The 19,520-nt window shown below is 48.3% G+C and overlaps 1 protein-coding gene across 15 annotated transcripts in view; it reads right to left on the reverse strand.

The window, feature by feature from the left end:
• The window catches only part of TENM4 (teneurin transmembrane protein 4), a 2,941,751-nt gene that overhangs the window by 81,052 nt on the left and 2,841,179 nt on the right, over positions 1 to 19,520 (reverse strand). For all 15 annotated transcript variants that reach the window (XM_086678435.1, XM_086678426.1, XM_086678434.1 and 12 more), the window contains one exon: positions 14,992 to 15,208. In XM_086678435.1, coding sequence (XP_086534561.1) covers positions 14,992 to 15,208 — 217 coding nt within the window. The remainder of the gene's footprint in view (positions 1 to 14,991; positions 15,209 to 19,520) is intronic.

Raw genomic sequence — 19,520 nt, forward strand, 5'->3', positions numbered from 1 at the left:
CCGAAGAAAAGGTGGAAGCTAGCAGGGATTGGTTCATGAGATTTAGGGAAAGAAGCTGTCTCTGTAACACGAAAGTGCAAGGCGAGGCAGCAAGTGCTGATGGAGAAGCTGCAGCAAGTTATCCAGAAGATCTAGCTAGGATAACTCATGAAGGTGGCTACACTCAACAGATTTTCAATGGAGATGAAACAGCCGTCTATCGGAAGAAGATGCCATCTAGGACTTCCATAGCTGGAGTGGAGAAGTCAGCGCCTGGCTTCAAAGCTTCAAAGAACAGGCTGATTCTGTTGTTAGGGGCTAATGCAGCTGGTGGCTTGAAGTTGAAACCGGTGCTGACTTACCACTCTGAGAATCCTAGGGCCCTTAAGAATCTCCTCTGCCTGTGCTCTATAAATGGGACATCAAAGCCTGGAAGACAGCACTCTGTTTAAAACATGGTTATTGAATATTTTAAACCCTCCTGTTTGGACCTACTGCCCAGAAAAACAGATTCCTTTCAAAATATTTCTGTTCACTGACAATGCATCTGGTCACCTGAGAGCGTTGATGGAGATGTACGAGATGAATGTTGTTTTCATGCCCGCGAACGCAACGTCCATCCTGCAGCCCGTGGATCAAGGAGTCATTTTGATTTTCAAGTCTTATTATTTTAAGAAATACATATCATAAGGCTATAGCTGCCATAGATAGAAATTCCTCTAGTGGGTCTGGACAAAGTAAATTGAAAGCCTTCTGGAAAGGATTCACCATTCTAGATGCCTTGAAGAACATTTGTGATTTATGAGGTCAAAATATCAACATGAATAGGAATTTGGGAGAAGTGGACTCTAACCCTCACGGGTGACTTTGAGGGGTTCAAGACCTCAGTGGAGGAAGTAACTGAAGATGTGGTAGAAAGACCAAGAGAACTAGAATTATAGGCAGAGCCTGAAGACATAGCTGAATTAGTGCAAATCTCATAATAAAACTTGACCAGATGAGGAGTGGCTTCTCATGGATGAGCGAAGAAAGTGTTTTCTTGAGATGGGATCTACTCCTGGTGAAGATGCTGTGAAGATTGCTGAACTGACACAAAGGATTTACAATATAACAGAAACTTAGTTTGTAAAGCGGTGGCAGGTGGGAGAGGATGGACTCCAGTTTTGAAAGAAGTTCTATTGTGGGTAAAATGCTGTCAAACAGCATCACGTGTTACAGACAAATTGTTCTTGCAAGCAAGAGTCAGTCAATGTGGCAAACTTCATTTTTGTCATCATTAGCATTATTATTTTTGAGAGAGAGTGTAAGCGGGAGAGGGAAAGAGGGAGAGAGAATCTTAAGTAGGCTCCACTCCCAGTGTGGAACCTGATGCAGGACTTGATCCCATGACCCTTGGGATCATGACCTGAGCCCAAATCAAGAGTTGGATGCTCAACCGACTGAGCCACCCAGGCGCCCCCATTGTTGACTTGTTTTAAGAAGCTGCCTCGGCCACCCAACTTTCAGCAACCACCACCCTGAGCAGTCAGCAGCCATCAGCATCAAGGCAAGACCCTTGACCAGCAAAAAAAAAAAAAAAAAAAAAAAAAAAAAAAAAAAATTATGATTCACTGAAAGCTCTGATGATGGTTAGAATTCTTTAGCAATGAAGTTATTTTTGAATTAAGGTATGTACATTGTTTTTAAGAGATAATTATATTTCACACTTAATAGTCTATAATAGAATTTAAATCTAACTTTTATATGCACTGGGAAATGAAAAATTCACTTGCTTTCCTTTATCGCACTATTTGCTTTACTACAGTGATCTGGAATGGAACCTGTAATGTCTCTGAGGCATGCCTGTATTTCAAATAGTCTTCTTGATAATGCTGAGTCTTTGGATTAACATTTTTTAGATTCTTGAAAACTTTGAATCTTGGTTACCTGTCTGTTCGATCTGATGAAAATGAACCTTATTGGTTTTCACTTGATAGCAGAGTTGAGAAGACTATACTAGAAGTAACAGCTCTGCCATTTTTGTTTTGTTTTGTTTGTTTGCTTGCTTGTACTCACACTGTATTGTCCTTGATCTGCAGTTACTCTACAAGGGTCTTTCTATGGCACCGGACCATTTTATGCGTAGGTTTATTTGAAACTAGATTTTACACACACACACACACACACACACACACACACACACACACACACACACACTCTGCAGTCATGTTGTAATACACCAGAATCAACCAGCACAGGTTCACTGTCTCTCTAAGAACACCTTGTTACCAACTAACATTGGGACCAAGGGAGCAAATGAGTGAAAACCTAGTGTCCTATATGACTAAAACATTGACTAAAACATGACTTTTTAAGGTAAAAAGTCAATACAGGTAGACACTCCCTGTACCTCATGGACCACATTGGGCACCCATCTCGGGACCAGGGTACTGTGCTAGAGTTACAGTGGTGTGTGTTTGTGATTTCTTTTAATGAAATAATCTTCAATATGCTATCGATTATTATATTCAAAAGTTACCTTCTAGCTGTGCTTCATTCTTTTTCACTTATTTCAAAGCTCTTCCTAGGTTTCTTTCACTGACCTTAGGCCAAAAATGATAGAACTTGATCTAATCACTTAACTTTTGATGTTCCTGACTTATTGGAGGGCAGGGAATTGGACTCGATCTTCTCTTCAGGCACCGTGTAGATCTGAGCTCCCCAACTGCCCAAACTTTATCACTGTTCTTTTACCATAGCACCAGAAACTCTGTGCTATACAAGTCATTTTCCGCAGTATCCCACTGTCTCCAGACAAAGCCCATAGTCTTCAGCTTGGCATTTTTTTTTTTTTAAATTTTTTTTTTTTCAATGTTTTTTTATTTTATTTTTGGGACAGAGAGAGACAGAGCATGAACGGGGGAGGGGCAGAGAGAGAGGGAGACACAGAATCGGAAACAGGCTCCAGGCTCTGAGCCATCAGCCCAGAGCCCGACGCGGGGCTCGAACTCACGGACCGCGAGATCGTGACCTGGCTGAAGTCGGACGCTTAACCGACTGCGCCACCCAGGCGCCCCTTCAGCTTGGCATTTAAGATCCTTCAGGATCTGACCCCTGCTGGCCTCTGCAGGCTATGTCCCGTTTTGCCATTCTCATATCCTGTGTTGCTGCCATGTGAAATTTACGTCTCATATCGTCGTCCTGGCATGCATTTCCATGCCTCTCTGCCTTTGTCTATGCTACTTCATCTGCCTCAAATGTCCTTCTCATTCTTACTAACCTCTCCTTGAAGGTCTGCTTTTCAGTGAAGCTCTTCCTTATTTCCCCAGTACAAAGAAGGCACTCTCTGCTTTAGTGAACAAAACACAATATGTTCATCCCACTAAAGTGTATTCGCTAGTTCAAACATCTCATCTTCTTTTCTAGATTGCCAGTTCTTTGAGGGTAACAACCATGTTCTTCCCACCTTTTAAGTCCAGTGCCCAGCACAGGACTAGGTGTATAGGATTCATTCAGTAAATGTTGAGGAAAGAAATAAATGAATATCACATGAATGAATGAAAGAAAATGATGAAGGCAAAAAAAAAAAAATGAGTATAGTTATTTCAATTAGCCCAAAGGAAAGGATAAATACGGGTTGAGGGAAGAGAAACTCAGACAGAGGTCTGATAAATAAAAATAGGGTTCAGTTATTGGATCTTTAATTGAGCACCTACTATGTACTAGATGGACACAGTGCTGGGTAGTATTTATTTATCCATTTTCTTATTTACTTATGGAAACTGCAGGAGGGCAATGCCTGTAGTTTCTGTTTTATTTCCTATCGTATTCTAAGCAGTTGAATAACTAACAATAAATGAGACACAATCTCCGTGTCTGAGGAACTCAGATTCTGGAATGAATATCATCATTTAAAAAAAAAAAAATCGTCATATCTGGAAGTATAACAAGTATGGGATAAAAAGGGATGCTGCCGGGGCGCCTGGGTGGCGCAGTCGGTTAAGCGTCCGACTTCAGCCAGGTCACGATCTCGCAGTCCGTGAGTTCGAGCCCCGCATCAGGCTCTGGGCTGATGGCTCGGAGCCTGGAGCCTGTTTCCGATTCTGTGTCTCCCTCTCTCTCTGCTCCTCCCCCCGTTCATGCTCTGTCTCTCTCTGTCCCAAAAATAAATAAACGTTGAAAAAAAAAAATTAAAAAAAAAAATAAAATAAAAATAAAGGGATGCTGCCTCCCAGGTCATGCCAGCATGACCTACAAACTTTCCCACAGCTAGAATCGAGCACCAGGCTCTGCCCATGTACCCTGATTTTTGTTCTTCCATTTGGAATTGGGTTCAGTTCAGACTCTACCAGAGGCTTCCAGATCACCTGCTGGGTATATGGAATAAACATCACAGGGAAGTACTCCAGTTCATTCACAAAAAGCTTCTTCTCTCAGACTATTTTGTATATGTCTAGGCAGATAGCAGGGGAAATCCACAATCTTCTTGAGATTAACAGAAATTTAATTTTTCAGCTAAGAAAGTTCCTTGCGGGGACTGAATCCAAGCCCCTCATTTATAGGTGAGGTATGTGATGTCTGGAGCTGGGCAGGGATCCTCTCTATCAGACATCAAGGCTGGGACATTGACAGGTCTGCTATAGTGCCCTGACACCACCTGGGGGCATCTAGTGACAAGATGGTCTGGCAACTGTTAGTGTCTCCTAAGCCCCCAGGCTGTGCCTCCTGCAGAGCCCAGAAGCCACCATTCTGTGACCTCCTGGCTTCATGCGGCTGTTGAGTCCTTCAGATTCTCAGGGAGCATGAGCTTTCAGGCTGCAGCTCAGATCACCCAAGCTCGTAGGCCACCTGACTGCTGAATGCTGATGCTTCGGGCTGAGTCATCTCCCACAGGAGCCCTCTGGAATATTCTGCTGGCTGACAGAGGTGCACACGAGAACAGAGCCCTTGACTATTCATAACACTCTATGTCACAGAAACGAATCCATTGGCTGTGGCAAAGGAGAAACAGTCCTGACAGAGGCTGGCCAGTGGAGATCATTTTGGAGGAGCAAGTCTCCTGCCTGGGATGTTGCTTAGAAAGAGTGGGGACAGGGACATGGAAGGTATGAGACATGTCCCAAAAGGCTGTTCTCTGTGCTTCGAATCAAGAGGCCTGCTTCTAAGAATTCTTAGGAGATGCTTTGTGCTGTTAGAAAAACTTGAGGCACCTCTGCTAAAGTGTGACTCCACACAGAGTCTCTCGGTGTACAAGTCCATTCAGGGACTGTGTGTCCTGTCTTCCTGTCAGAGCACAGGACAGGTTCTGCTTTCTCCTGGAAAAGGGAGACTTCTGTTGTTTCACTCCGAAAGGGGAGATAGGGATGGACCATACTTAGACTCACTTCCTAGGTTGGGGACAATGCTGGGCAGAGATGCAGAAAGGGGCATGCAGAAACTCCACTCAGCAGACTGAGTCTGAGGCATACAGCAATTGACAGGTGGTGTTTAAAGTCAACAGTCATTCAAGGGACAGGGGAGGAGGATCTGACAGGGGCATAGCCATGATGAGGTGGCTCCCAGGGGTGGCTGGATGTGGATGTCCTGTGTGTTACCAGGCAATAATGCCCAAGTTCCTGAGCAGAGCAGGGATGGAGCTCCAGGACCAGATGTGGCAAGGGTAGGAGCCTGGCAAGAGAAGGAAAGACTTGAGTCCTTGGGTGGCAGGGGTCCTGGGTTGCTCGTCTCAGGAACTGGGGCACAGAAAGTGAGGTTAGGATTCTGGGCCAGGGCAGAAACCCGCATCGCAGAGCTGGTAAGCCAATGGTCAGATAGCGAGCAGTTGAAGGACCTGAGACTGAGCAGCTGGGGCTGCTCTACGCCTTCTCTTTGGATTGGGGTTGGTGCTAGAGGCCTACAGGTTGGATGTGCGGGGTCCTGCCGGGGTGGGAGGGGAAGAGGGAGGCAGAGGCGGGGGAGGGGAAGGCAGAGGCAGGGGAGGCAGGTGGGCACAGCTCTCTCTTCTGCCAGAACACTGTCCTGAGGTAGCAGCTTCTGTCCACATCACAGCCCATCACAGCCCAGCACTGCGGGGCTCACTTGTAGCCAACTTTTGATGCCTCCAGGATCAGACTGGAGGGCTGGTTAGACTCACTGCAGAGGTATTTGATAAGTCCTGACCCTAAGAACTCCATTGAGGCCAGTCTTAGTAATGCGATGCATGGCTTTCCAATGTTTTTACTTCTTGTTGCTCGAAATTTATCAGGGTGTCATAAGTCCCTGATTTATAAACACTAGAATTACTGCTTGAGAGAGCCCTCGCTTAGGACTCAGGAGAGTCCTGTTCCTACCCTGCTGAGCCAAGAGCTTTCTCTGACCTCAAAGTTTCCTCTTCTACCTGATGATCTCAAGGTCCATTCACCTCTACCTGCCATGGTGCTACGGCATTTGCATCAATTCTATAACTACACTAATAGGCTTCTGGCTCAGATCCTCATTTTTCTCCCAGTTTTCACAGTGACACTAAAACCTATACAGATACTAATGTCCTTGCTAACGCTGATGCTAACTCTTGCTATTAGTGGACAAGGGCCACTAACACTTATTGAATGCGTACTGCCCTGACACATAAGTGTTTTACATCTCATTTAATCCTCAGACATCCCCATGAGGTATGGGTTATTATCCTCATATGACAGATGGAGAAAGTGAGGCATAGAGTGAGGCTTGTTCAAGGTCGTAACAGCTAGCAAAGGGTGGGGCCGGGATGCAAGCCCAGGCTACCTGCCTCTGAGGCTGGTGCTCTGAAGCACACAGACTTCTTGCACATCCTCTTTACATCACGCTGTACAGTATGAGATAGAAAGTCAGGGCAAGCCGGGGTTGTAGAGTTGTAGCAGAATCATGCTGTACGGATTTCTGAACTGAAGATGCCGAGATGGCAATATAAAGGACCAGGCAGGGAACGGAGGCTCGGCACATAGGCTCCAGAGGCATTCGGCTTGGCTTCCTGCTGGCCCTGCCACTTACGAGCCCTGTGTCTTTGGTGAGGTCGCTCAGTTCTCTGTGCCTCCGTTTCCCATCTGTAAAAGAAGGCTGATGAAGTCCCTATGTCATCTGGTTTGGGGGGAGATGTAAAGGTGTTACTACTTAGGAAATGTACACACCATTTCCAACAATGCTGACACACAGAACATTCTTGGTAAACGTTAGGTGTCATTACTGAATGTGTGCTACATGCCGGCCATCAGGCTTTCAGGTGTTTTAACTCATTTAATCTTCCAAACAACCTGCAGGGTGGGAATTGGTAGCCCCACATTACAGATGAGGAAATGGAGCCTTGCTCGCCCAAGGTCGTTTGCTCTCATTTGCCGGAAGACTTGAATGCAGTCCCTCCCCACAAAGACCCCGGGTGGTTCTCGCTTAAGCACAGCATCCTCTGCTAATGCCTCCTGTGATGGACAGCTAGGAACCGGCTCAAGCTACCAAGCAAACAGAGATTGTAATTCGGTTTTGAAATCAATAAAGGGATGATCAAGTGGCAGAGGAGGAGTTGTTAGCTGCTCATCAGGATGATGTGAGAAGTTGCTGCCTGCATCCTGAATTAAATTCACCTAGTTGCTTTATCATCATAAACATTCATTTCAATGTGGGGAGGGATTTTTTAAAAACCAACATGAATAATATATAATGGCTGGCATTTTGGAGGAAGCAGGATCCTTCCCTTCTTCCATCTTCCGTCAGGGTAATTCATCATTGTCTTTCTCCCTGCCCCCCTCTCCTTAAACTGATGGGGTAGCCTGTCAGCTCAGCTTGTTCTGAAACGCAGGAGTATAATTCAATAATAAATTCACTCAGAAGCCAGCTGTCAGGAAGCTGGTGTTTATTTGAGCTCCATTAGATGGTCTCTACTGCTCAGCCTCTCTGAGGGCTGGCTGAGGGCTGTCGAAGGCCTGGGGCTGGGGGATGCGGGTGGGGTGGCACGTAAGTGCTTTTCTGTAACTGCTCTGCCACTGATCCTTGCATGTCGCTTTATGTCTGCAGTGCGCTGAGAAAAGATTATGGTGCAGACATGATCTTTTTTCCCTCCTGTTATTTTTTTTCCCCCCTTGGAAACCCTGGCTTTCAAAATTCCTGGGAACCTTGTCTCTTTTTCTCTTTTTAAATGTTTATTTATTTTGAAGGAGAGAGAGAGAGAGAGAGTGAGTGAACAAGCATGAGCTGGGGAGGGACAGACAGAGAGGGAGAGAGAGAATCCCACACAGGTTTTGCACCGTCAGCACAGAGCCCAATGTGGGGCTCGAACTCATGAACTGTGAGATCATGACCTGAGCGGAAACCAGAGTTGGATGCTTAACCAACTGAGCCACCCAGGTGCCCTGAAACTTTGTGTCTTTATAAAGGATCTGAAGGAAATTCTGAAGACTTACATGGCACCAAGGTTATCTCACTTCTCTTTATAGCCAGTTTTAGGTCCTGAGATGAAAAACTCTGTTCTGGCTAGTGAACAGGTGAGGGGCTGACCTTTCTCAGTTCTGTATCTGTCTCGCTGCACAGTTCCCTATGTTCTTCCTTCTCCCACACGCCCCTTCTGTACACCAGGATCATATACCCCAGACTTCCTAAGACCATCTTGATTTCAAAGGTTAGAGAACGTCTCTTGACTTTGGATTTAGAAAACAGTATCACCATCATTATGCTCCAGCCACATTAAAATTCTCTCAATTCTCTGATTATCCCAGAAAGTCATGCTGGTTCCTCAGTCTAGAATGCATTTTTAAGTCCTGTTCAACTGAAGCCAACACTAAGCAATGCAGTTTATTCAGGAGCGTGCACGTGCAAACATACGGACAACCACGTTTCGTGCAATACATATCCTCGTCACGGTGCTGCACTAATATTTTCCATTCCACTGTACCCCATTTCCGTCTAAATTTACTTTTTTTAAAAAAATAGTTTCGACTCACTACATTGATTTCATGATGCACTAATGCGTTGTTGCGAGCTGAAGTGGAATAAATAATGTTTTAATGGCCAACCACCCTCACTAAAATCTTTGTTTCAGGCTAAAGGCCACGTCGTGCCGGAAGCTTCGCTCATTAGTTCACCTGCTGGTTTGTTCATTCATTTCCAGACGCAGCCCTGAGGTGTGCAGCGGGAGTGATGGCCATGCTTTTGAACTCGTGGGACGCTCTGTCTCTACTTCTCTTCAGGCACTCAGCACTGGCTGATTGGCTGATTCATTCTGCGATCTGTGTGGTTTAGTCTGGGCCAACCTCTGTGCTTGGCGCCAGGGGTTCAACAACTAACACAGTATGGGACACACGACGTGCCCTCAAGGTAAGAGGGCATAGATGCGAATCTTTTTCTTGCAGGCCTTGCGCAGAGCAGTATTTACCAAGCAGAGCTTGTGTTGTGTGGCACCTCTGTTCCCCTCTGGGCCTGCCCCGTGTCCCCTCTCCATAGGGTCTGACCCTCTCTGTAGCACATGATCCTGTGCCTCCTTTGTGATAAATGACCTTATCATCCATCCCTCCTTTTTCTGAGTCCCCTGACTCCTCAAGTCTTTTCTCTTTGGGCTCAGTGTGTCCCATCAGCTGATTTTCATGGCAACTTCCCCTACCCAGCTTCCTCACCTGAGTGAGCTGATAACCTATTAGACTTAGAGGGGCCCAGAAAGGCTTGAGAACATCACGTTTCTCTCATCAATACAGCATCTTCAAACACACCGTGAACTGATATTCAAGTAACTCAGGGGTGATTCTTTTTTGTCAGAACCTCTTCCTATAATCTGCTAACCTGTCTGGCATTGGCAATCCACAACTATTTGCTGAAGGGATCTGTCTGCCCTATGTCCAGCCTGTCCCTCCCAAGAGGAGATGCATCTAAAGTTGTGTCATACAGACAGAGCTGCCTTGAGTGTTCTCTGAGGAAGTAACGTCTCCTGCTTCCCTCCTTTTTCCAACCATCTGGCTCCAAGCTCCACACTCTGGGTCCTGTTACCTGCCCTCCCTGTATGGACGGTCAGTTGGGGATCCATCATCCACCTACAGACCTGAGTGGCCCCTTCCTTCCCACGCAGAGGGCACCCTACACTGTATTTTCCCCGTGACTCCAGGTGAGGGCCTCCACTGAGCGGATAGGGTGTGGGCCTCCAGGCTGGGAAAGAAAGTCGGTCTTCAAGCCATCTAATCTGGCGATGGCGGTTCTCCTGTCTGCTCTGTCCCCTCCTACTTTAGACCCACATTCGATCAGCTGAAGCCATTCACATCTCTATCGCTTACGTGGAGTTGAGGACGACAGAGGCAGAACGTCAGGTAGAGCTACTGTATTCATTAAACCTGTGTAAAACACCTGCCCTGGGGACACAGAAGAGCCACAGGAGGCCTTCCTTACTCCAAGTCCTCCTGGCCGTCCTTCTGCTGCAGTTCTGAGTCCAGCTCTGTGCTCTCCTCCAAGGAGTCCAGCCCAGCTGAGCGCCTACTCTGCTTGGCTGGGGCCCTCGCTTGCCGAAGCGCTGCTGTTCATCCTCCCCTGAGGTCCCCCCCCCGCCCCAGGGCCTCTGACGCCAGCAGAGGTGCTGCACAGAAACGTAAGGGACCCCTCACGTGTCAGCCGTGGCTCTGGAGAACCTCCTGCTCTTAACTCGGCCCCGGGTCAGGAGCCTCCGGGCTGGGAGGCTGCAGCCTGAAGGAGCAGCATCTCTGGGATTGCCTGTCATTGCTGGGCTCAGCGATGCTGCCGGGTCTCTGGGTGACAGCCTGCATCGTGAAGCCTGTTCCACGGACTCGCACGCGGACTGTACAAGCTGTGCCACAGCATACGGGGTGCAGGAGAGTGTGGGGTTTTCTGTCAGGCCCTGGCCTTGTTACTGTTGCACACAGCCACCAGGTCGGGGCCGCCTGCCCATCAGAAACCCCCCTCTCTGGAGAAGTGCCACCGGATTCCTCCCTGACAAGGACTGCAGCTGACAGCAGGCTGGCACAAGGCTGCCTCTTCCCTTCCTCAAATAAGGATGCAACACCTCGCTCCTCTCTCGGTGCCTGCTGGACGTCCCTAGAGGGCAGGTCACTATCAAGCTGTACTTCCAGTTAAAAAAGTGGAGTGGGAAGCGCTTTTTCACACCATCACCACCACCACCGTCATCATCTTCGAATTAGCAGGCGTTTTTTGTGTGGTATCAGGTTACAACTGTATGTACTTTGTTTTTGTGTGTGTGTGTGTGTGTGTGTGTTTTTTTTTTTCATTCATTTAATTTTCCTGGCAACTCTGTAGACATTATTACCCGGCTCTTACGGATGAGGAAACTGAAGCTCAGAGAGGTTAAGGAATTTGCCCAAGGTCACACAGCTAGAAAGTGGATGTAACAGACTTTAAATCCAGTTTTCTGATTCCAAAGCTTGTGTTTCTTTCACTAGGCCATGCCACCGCCATAAACCTACCATTTACTGACCTCCTAGGTACCAAGTTCTGTGCCAGATGCTTTATTTCAGTTAACCCTTTCAATGGCATTCACGAAATAGTCACTGTTATTGCCAACTTATAATTGGAGGCCCATGCACAGAGGTTACATCGTTTCCTCTAAGGCCACACAGAGCTGGTGGGAGGGAAAGCCACGATTCAAACTCTGGGCACTTTCTAGCACTTTCTATCAAGCTGCCTTCCTTCACACGAGGGGAAGGAAAGTAAGCAACAACCCAAACTTGGTGTCAGGTGTTTCACTTATTCCAACTATGCACATGAGCACTAAATTGCTGGCCCAGATCAGAAAACGGAATACCCTGTGGGCAGTCCAACGAGAAAAGCATCTGATGCCTCATGTTTCCAGCTTGGGCTTGTTTTACATAAAAATCTGTCTGGAGATACTCCGTAGTGATAGATAGCTGCTCCTTGTGAATCTAGACCAGCGAGGAGCACAGACATAACGATGTGGCAAATATTAGCTAAAAGGAATTTTCACAGTAACATTTAGAAGGTTCTATTTACCCATTCATTTGTAGAGTGAATCCCATATTCCAGGCCCTGCCCTAAGTATGACAGGTTTGGAGAGATGAATGGTCTCTGCCTTCAAAGCATCTGTAGTTTAACTGAAGGTGACAGATCCATAAACAATGATCTGGGAGCCGACTTCTCCTGCCTCTGCTGCTCATCTGTAATATGATTTTTAGCAGATGATTTAACCTCCCTGGACTCTGAATCCTCAGTCCCAAATTAAGGAAAATAGATAATGTATCCTCCCATCCTTCCTCCGTCCATCCCTCCCTTTCTCCTTCCTTTCTTCCATTCCTTCATTGTTCAAGGCAGTAAGTATGCGTATTTGTTTTGAGCATCTACTGAGCGCTAAAATGAGTGAGATGTGTTCCCTTCCTGGAGGACTCACTTTAGAGGGCTGGGAGACATTCACATATTCGTTTTATTAAGTCACTTGCCCAGAGCCACGGATCCAGCGGTGGCAGAGCCAGGGTGTGAAACACAAACTGGCCTGACTCCGAGGCCTACACTCTTCCCTCATGCTCGGAGGCCCATTTCTCCCGGTACGGGTTTCTCAAGCTCCCTGCTTGACAGGAACCTTCAGGCAGGTCAGACCCGCCAGAGCAACATCCTGAAATCCCCGTGTGGGTCCCGCCGTGATCTGTGGCACGTAAGCAGCAGGCTTGGTGCATCACCAGAAGACATGCAGGGGACATGGTCCCTGCTGGCACCGACCAGGATGGCATGGTCAGGGCACTCCTTAGGCACAGCAGCCACGGGCAGCCAAGCGGCCACAGTCCTATTCAGATCCCATAATGGGTCCGCTAAAGAAAGGCTGAGCAAGGACTATTCCCCTTGGTAGGAATAATCTTCAAACCTCCGGTTGATTAAAAGAACGCTTGCCACGGGAAGGCCCACAAGCACACAGACAAAATCACGCAACTGAATAAAAGAGCGGGAAGCTTCCTACCCAGGGACAAAAGCAGCGTTTCTGACCAAGATCAATGAGTAGGTTTCTCCTCTCTCTAGCTCAGCTCCTGGCTCTGTCACTTGACCAGCCTGTGAACTTGGGAAGGTTATCTGACCTCTGAGGTTCTCAATATTCTGTGGGTAAGATGACAGATTTGTTGGAACAGCAAGCATTTTCATCTCTAACGAGGTTACACTTTGAATGCTTTTACCCACTCCTGTGATGCCTCTTCCACTGGCTTGGAGTGTTTCCCCCACCTCACCTTCCCCATCCTGTCCTTGTGGGGAGGGGGCTGGGGCAGTGGGAGGCCATGCCCTGGACCCCACCCCCACCGCCGACCCCCTGGGTAGGCCTGCGGCGTGAAGCCCAGAGCCAGGGCTCCTTCCCGTCCCGGTAGAGAGGCCTTCTCCTTGCATTCCCAGTTACACTCTGGGGATGATACCGCCACCTCCCAGGGTGGCTTCCCCTCATTCCTTCTTAGTCCCTGCTCTTCTCCCCTCACACATTCTCCTGGAGCAGACTGCTGTGCGCTCCTGGTCTTGACTCCTGCTTGTTGCTGGCTCCCAGATCGATAACTCTAACGTCCGTGTGAGCTCCAGAACTGCTTATGAACTATGAACGTGTCTTGGGGGTCCTACTGAGGTGTGTCCCTTCCTTGCCCTTAGCGTGCTCAGGATGGAGGTCATCACCTTGCTCCCAACCTTCCTGCTGCTCTCAGGTCCCCAGCCTGATGGAGAAGGCACCACCATCTATCTCCCGAGGCCTCTGAGTAAGAGACTTCTTTTTCCTGCATTCCTCAGGCCCAACTGATGACTAAGGCCTGCTGATTTCCCCTTTCATTATTAATTTTTCAAAGTTTATTTATTTATTTTGAGAAAGAGAGATAGAGAGCAGAGGAAGGGCAGAGAGAGAGGGAGAGAGAGAGAAAATCTCAAGGAGGCACACTGTCAGCACAGAGCCCAATTCGGCTCAAACTCACAAACTATGAGGTCTTGACCTGAAATGAAATCAAGAGTCGGATGCCGAACCAACTGAGCTACCCAGGCACCCCAACTGCTGATCTCCCCCTTGAAACAGAACTTGAGGATGGCCTTCAACCTTCCTACCCTTCATTACAGCCCATTGTCCCTGCAGGGCTGGAACTCTCTGGCATGGAAGTCACGGACATAGAAGGGACACACTATGTAACTGCTGAATTGAACTGTGCTGACTCCTAGAGAAAGAGATGTCCCTATATTGGAAGATGGTCAAAAGAAATTCTTGTAAGTAGCTCCTTCTTGGATACTATGTCTCATTCACAGACGCTGGTCTGGGGAGCAGAGAACAGAGAGCTATCTTATGCTGGCTTCTGTGCCTTTTCAGGCCCCTGGTTTCTGCACAGCTGTTCCCTCTCCCTGGAACACCCTTCCTTCCCTGGCCAAGAGAACCATTTCTCATCTTTAAGACTCAGTTCTTAAGTAGTGGTTTCCCCCCACCCAGGATTATCTCCTCTGTGTTCCCAGAGTACCCTGGGGGCACATTTCTTTCTGCCCTATCACACCGGGGCTCTTTTCATCCCCTTAGTGGACTGTAAGCGACCAATGAGCAGGGACTGTGCTCTATTCACCTCTGTGATTCCAGCACGGGATCTGGCACAGAGTGGACTGCAGCAAAAAACTGTCCAGTAGGGGACACAACTGAACACCTGTGAAGGAATGCATGGGCAGATGGCCTGAGATGCCAGTGGGGGCACCCCCACCCCCACAGCCTTCTGGACGGCAGCTCTGAGGCTGAACAGCGTTAAAGGGTTTCCGCTCGTCTGGAGCCTGCAGAATCAGTAATAGCTGATTGCAAAGAGAGTATTGATCCAAGATTCCCTTTGGACCTTTGATTTCTCACTCTCTCCATCTATCACCCAGCGGGAACAACAAAACTTTGCTCATTAAAATTCCAAATGCCTGGGATAGCAGTTTTCTAAATGTGGGTACCTGAGGCTGCTTCTCTGTTTCCCCTGACATTCCATCAAGAACCCTTCTGGCCTCCTCCCACCTCCCACCCACCCCAAACATGGCCCTCGAGGCGATTCAGTTCTCCCGCAGACAGTCATGGCTGGATCTGAGGCCCAGCGGACTCACCCTCCATCAAAGGGGTTCTCTCCCGGAATGATGTGTGTGCTGTCCCTGCCCACGAGGAACCTGATGCGGTCGTAGAAGGAGTGCAGGTTCTGCTGGGACACGGGGGCCTGTGTCTCCTGGATGATGTCCAGAGGGTCGGGGGAGCCCAGGCACAGCGGGTTGACGTGACAGAGGGGCTGGAGGCAGCAATCGGGGTCCATGCAGTCCATCAAGCCATCTGCAGGGGAGACAGAGCATGAAGTTGACGGTGCTACGTCCCACCAGCCACGTTTGTCCACAGTGCCTTCACGTGCTTCCCTATTTGCCACTTGCTGGAAAACTTTAAGTGCCTGACAAAAGCCAAGGCCTTTGCCGGGGACCAAGGGGATCCAGGCACTTCAGATCTGCTCCCACTAGCCTAACAGGAGAGACGGACAAGCAAGAGTACAGTGTGACATGCGTTTCTTTGTTGTTGTTTCCTTAAATTTGAAGGAATTACATGAGGGCCCAGAGGTGAGAGAACATACTGAACGTCTGAGCTGCTACACTCAGCTCAGAAGGTGAGGGGCGAGCACAGGAAGGGGCCGTTGATGCTGGCCGAAGCAGAGGCGCCGGGGACTTGGGCCAGCTCAGGCAGTTTGCATTTCACCCCCGGGGGACGGTGGGAGCTATTGGAAGGTTTAAAGCAGGGGTGACATCATCTGATCTGCATCACTGAAAGAACCGTCCCTGTAACAGGGAGAAGGGACTCCAGTTGGCCTAGAGCGGAAGCTGGGGGTTCCATAGTGGCGAGGGCATCTCTGAGGTTGCACAGAGCAAAGGTAGTGGGTGTTGAGACCAGAGCAGTGAACAGTGGAGGTGGAGATAAGCGGATGGTTTTGAGAGGTATTTAAGAGTTTGCTTAAACTAACTAGCTTTGGGGGTGAGGAAGAGGCGCTGTGATTTCCTGCATCTCTGCCGGCTGCCATGTAAATACAGGGAGACCCAGCTCTGCTTTCTGCGGGAGGGAGTTCCTGCATTTGCCTGTTGGCTTCAGGTCTCTGACCGAGGGGCTACTAGCAGGGAATGTCTTTGCCACATGGACGAATTTCTTCAGGACTGGAAATTGTATTACGGCTTCCAGTTTCCCAAAGTACAAAGAAAGAAATCCAATCAGATCACAGATTTTTGGTCACATTAGTGCTTTTACAGGCACCCAATAGCATAGCTTACAAAGAATAACAAACCCAGGGATTAGACGCCACTGCACCAAGTGGGGGACAGGGAAAGCCCAGGGTGACAGTCTGGGTGCTTTGTGGGCAGAAAACAGTCTAAGGACTTGCATTCCCCTGGGTTCAAATTCTGCCTCTCTTGCTTTATTAGCTGTGTGACTTTGGGCAAGGTTCCCCACCACCATGGGGACACAGATCCTGCTCTGGTTATCTCTGTTGTGTCCCCAGCACTTAGTACAAGTATTCAAACATGGCTGTTAAATAAATAAACCAAAGAGAATGGAATGGATTAACAAATGAAGCAGGGGATGAAACCAAATGACAGTGTCCATAAAAGCCAGGAAACCACCCGCTTCATTCAATCCACTTAAACAGTGCGGTATGGTGGATGGATCATGAGGCCAAGGCTGAAGTTCAAGTCCCAGAACTGTGGCTAAGAACACCCCTGGATGAATTCCTGCACTTACTCTCCGAGCCCCAGTCTCCTCATCACTGACATACCTCCCTCGCTTCTGTCTCCCTGGGTTTACGACAGAGGTGCTGCCCAGCAGAGCACTGCATTTGCACTGGCCAGATTTGGTGCCCCACGCGGCACCCCTAGGCCCCCTTCCCAGCCTCAGAGGTATTGCGGCCTCGGGCAAGCTCCCTGACCTGCCTGAAATCCAGTTTTTCCCCTTAGTCAATTAGGGACAAAAATCCCTTGTCTTTCTCACCCACTTTTGCATGGTATCCAAGACTTTATAACTTCCTTGAGGGCACCACACTGCAAAGTGCCTGGATTTCAGGGCCCAGACTGTCTGGGGCCAAATCTTGGCTCTGAAACTTACCACTGTGTGGCCTTGGGCAAGTTACTTAAACTCTCTGGCCTCTGTTTCGCACATGTCTCATAAGAGGATTGTAAAAGTGCCACATAAGTGTTTGTTACATAAATAGAAAACATAGTATATGCCCCCAAATCTAGCAGAGTACCCCATAAACAGTAAGTGCTTACTAAGGGCTTGTTCCCCTTGCTGTCCCTGAGTCTACGACACGGCTCATCAAAGCGAAGGGCCATTTGTTCTTTGCTCACCTGCCAGATTCATCCTGAGATGTGGAGGAAAGGGCTCCCCTCACCCCAGAGCTGTCCTGGGTCCTAACTTGTGGCTCCTGTCCCAGCTCCCAGATACACCCGCTAACTGCCTCGCAAAGCGCCTGTCTTCTCTTGCATCTCCTCCATCACACATTCCCACGCTGGCCCTGTCAGACGTCGCTTAAACACATAATTACAGCCCAAGCTGAGGGTTATTTGCATTCTGCTATTGATGTTAGCATGACAGATTCAGCTGCTGCATCCATAACTCTGCAGAAATGCTCCATTATTCAATCCCAGCGAGCAGGGACGCTGACCATTAAATCAGCCAGCACAATTGAAGGGCTGTGAAAAGTCATGGCTAATTTGAAATTTTATTAGCTATTGCCTGCTCTTGTTTACCAGCGAGAGCAGACCCTGGAAGCCAGTCTTTTACCTCTTTATAAACACTCTGCTCTGTGGCGCCCTGGAAGAACTGCTTTCTTTTCTCTAGTCCTGGGGGAAGGTTAGCCAGGAATTACTATTCTTATTATTTATATTATATTCAACGATGATGATCATGGACGTTGTGCTAAATGCTTGGCAATGAATGCTTTCAAAGGACGTGTCCTCGAATCTCTCCAGCTCTGTGGAGTAGCCACTGTTGTCACCATCACACTCGTTTTACAGAGAAGGAATCGGAGGCTCAAAGTACTAGAGTAAGTTGGTCAAGGTCATGTGGTCAGAGAAGCTGTCTTGGAATCCGAGCCCAGTTCTTTCTAAGTATGAAAGGTTGAGACTTTTGGGAACTATTTTTTCTTAAGTGGAAAACATGAATTTACGAGTCTTGCTGAAATGGCACTCTTCCGTGCCCTTCCGGCTCCCAGGGCGACCTCCGTCACAGCACTCGCCCCCGAACCCTTGCTCTGCCATTTTGATTTTCTCTGTCTCCTTCCCCAGACATCGAGCTCCTGGAGATGAGGGCTGCCAGACTCCTTCCAGTAGCCCTGTGCCTCCTGCACTAGCTTCCCACTTCATCCTTGCTTCTGGCATCCCCATACTCCTTTTTCCTTTCCCTTTTAAAAACAAATTGTTGTTTCTTGTGATCAGAGGGTCTTTGCGATGATCCGGGTGGCCATTCTGCTGGAAATGAAAGTCTCAGCAAGGGCCCTGAGCTTCAGCTGGGCCCGTGTGTAAGAGGCACAGTCAGACCTACCTCACGGACGCTGAGGGGAGTGGATGAGATCACGGGTGTGGAGCACTTAGCATGACGACCAGCACCTAAGGACACGCTTGCTAAATAAGAGTCACTGTTAGCTCCTTGGCTGGGTGCTTCCTTGGACGGCTAGCCCCGTAACAGGCCTGTCCTGGGTCCCCACTCCATCACACACTTCAGGGCAGCCCTTTCTGGCTGCAGCCTGGCTGTGAAGAACTGAGGAGACAAAGATGGCCTAAGAGACGCACCTTCAAGTTAGGGAAGCAGAGACCCAGGGGACTTGAAGATCAGGCTTCTCTGAAATGGAGCCACGGCACACAAACAGGGCTCTCATGAGGGACCTGGGACTGTGCAATTGCTCACTGTACGCTTCACAGGATGGACAGACGCGAGGCAAAGAGTTCTGTCTGCCGACGCCTTCCCAACTATTCACTTAGCAAATATTTGCAGAGCAGTAAACGTGGCCTAAACCTTTGCTAATAGAGACGATCATCTTGTTAAATGAAGCACCTATTTCAAAAATGACTGGGGCCCACAAAATTCTTATCAAAGGCTCAGTTTACAAGGTGAGCTTTTGTGCAAACCTCTCTATTTTCTTTTTTTAAGTTTATTTGAGAGCGAGAGAGAGCAAGAGACAGCATGTGTATGTGTGAACAGAGGAGGGGGGAGAGAGAGAGGGAGAGAGAATCCCAAGTAGGCCCATATGGAGCCCCAACACTGGGCTCGACCCCACGAACAGAACCATGAGATCATAACCTGAGCTAAAATCAAGAATTGGACCTTTAACTGACTGAGCTAATCAGGCACCCCCCCACCCCCGCCCCCATCTTCAAACACAGCATATGGCAGCCTGATACAGTGCATGTGGCTACCCCGGAGGGAGATAGACTCTTCCACACTTTTGTTTTCTTAGGCATAGGTGACAGATTTTAGAAGAGTCATGTGAAGAGGAAAAAGCATGCTTTGGGGACAGAAAAGTAAATTTGGGGGTAGACTAGAAACACATCAATGTACAGTTTTCATGATTCTCTGGTTCGGCTAGTTTGGAAACATTTACATTTTCCAAGGACTTCAT

Source organism: Puma concolor, chromosome D1, assembly GCF_028749965.1.
Source record: "Puma concolor isolate L17-30 chromosome D1, mPumCon1.1.hap2, whole genome shotgun sequence".
Taxonomy (NCBI): domain Eukaryota; kingdom Metazoa; phylum Chordata; class Mammalia; order Carnivora; family Felidae; genus Puma; species Puma concolor.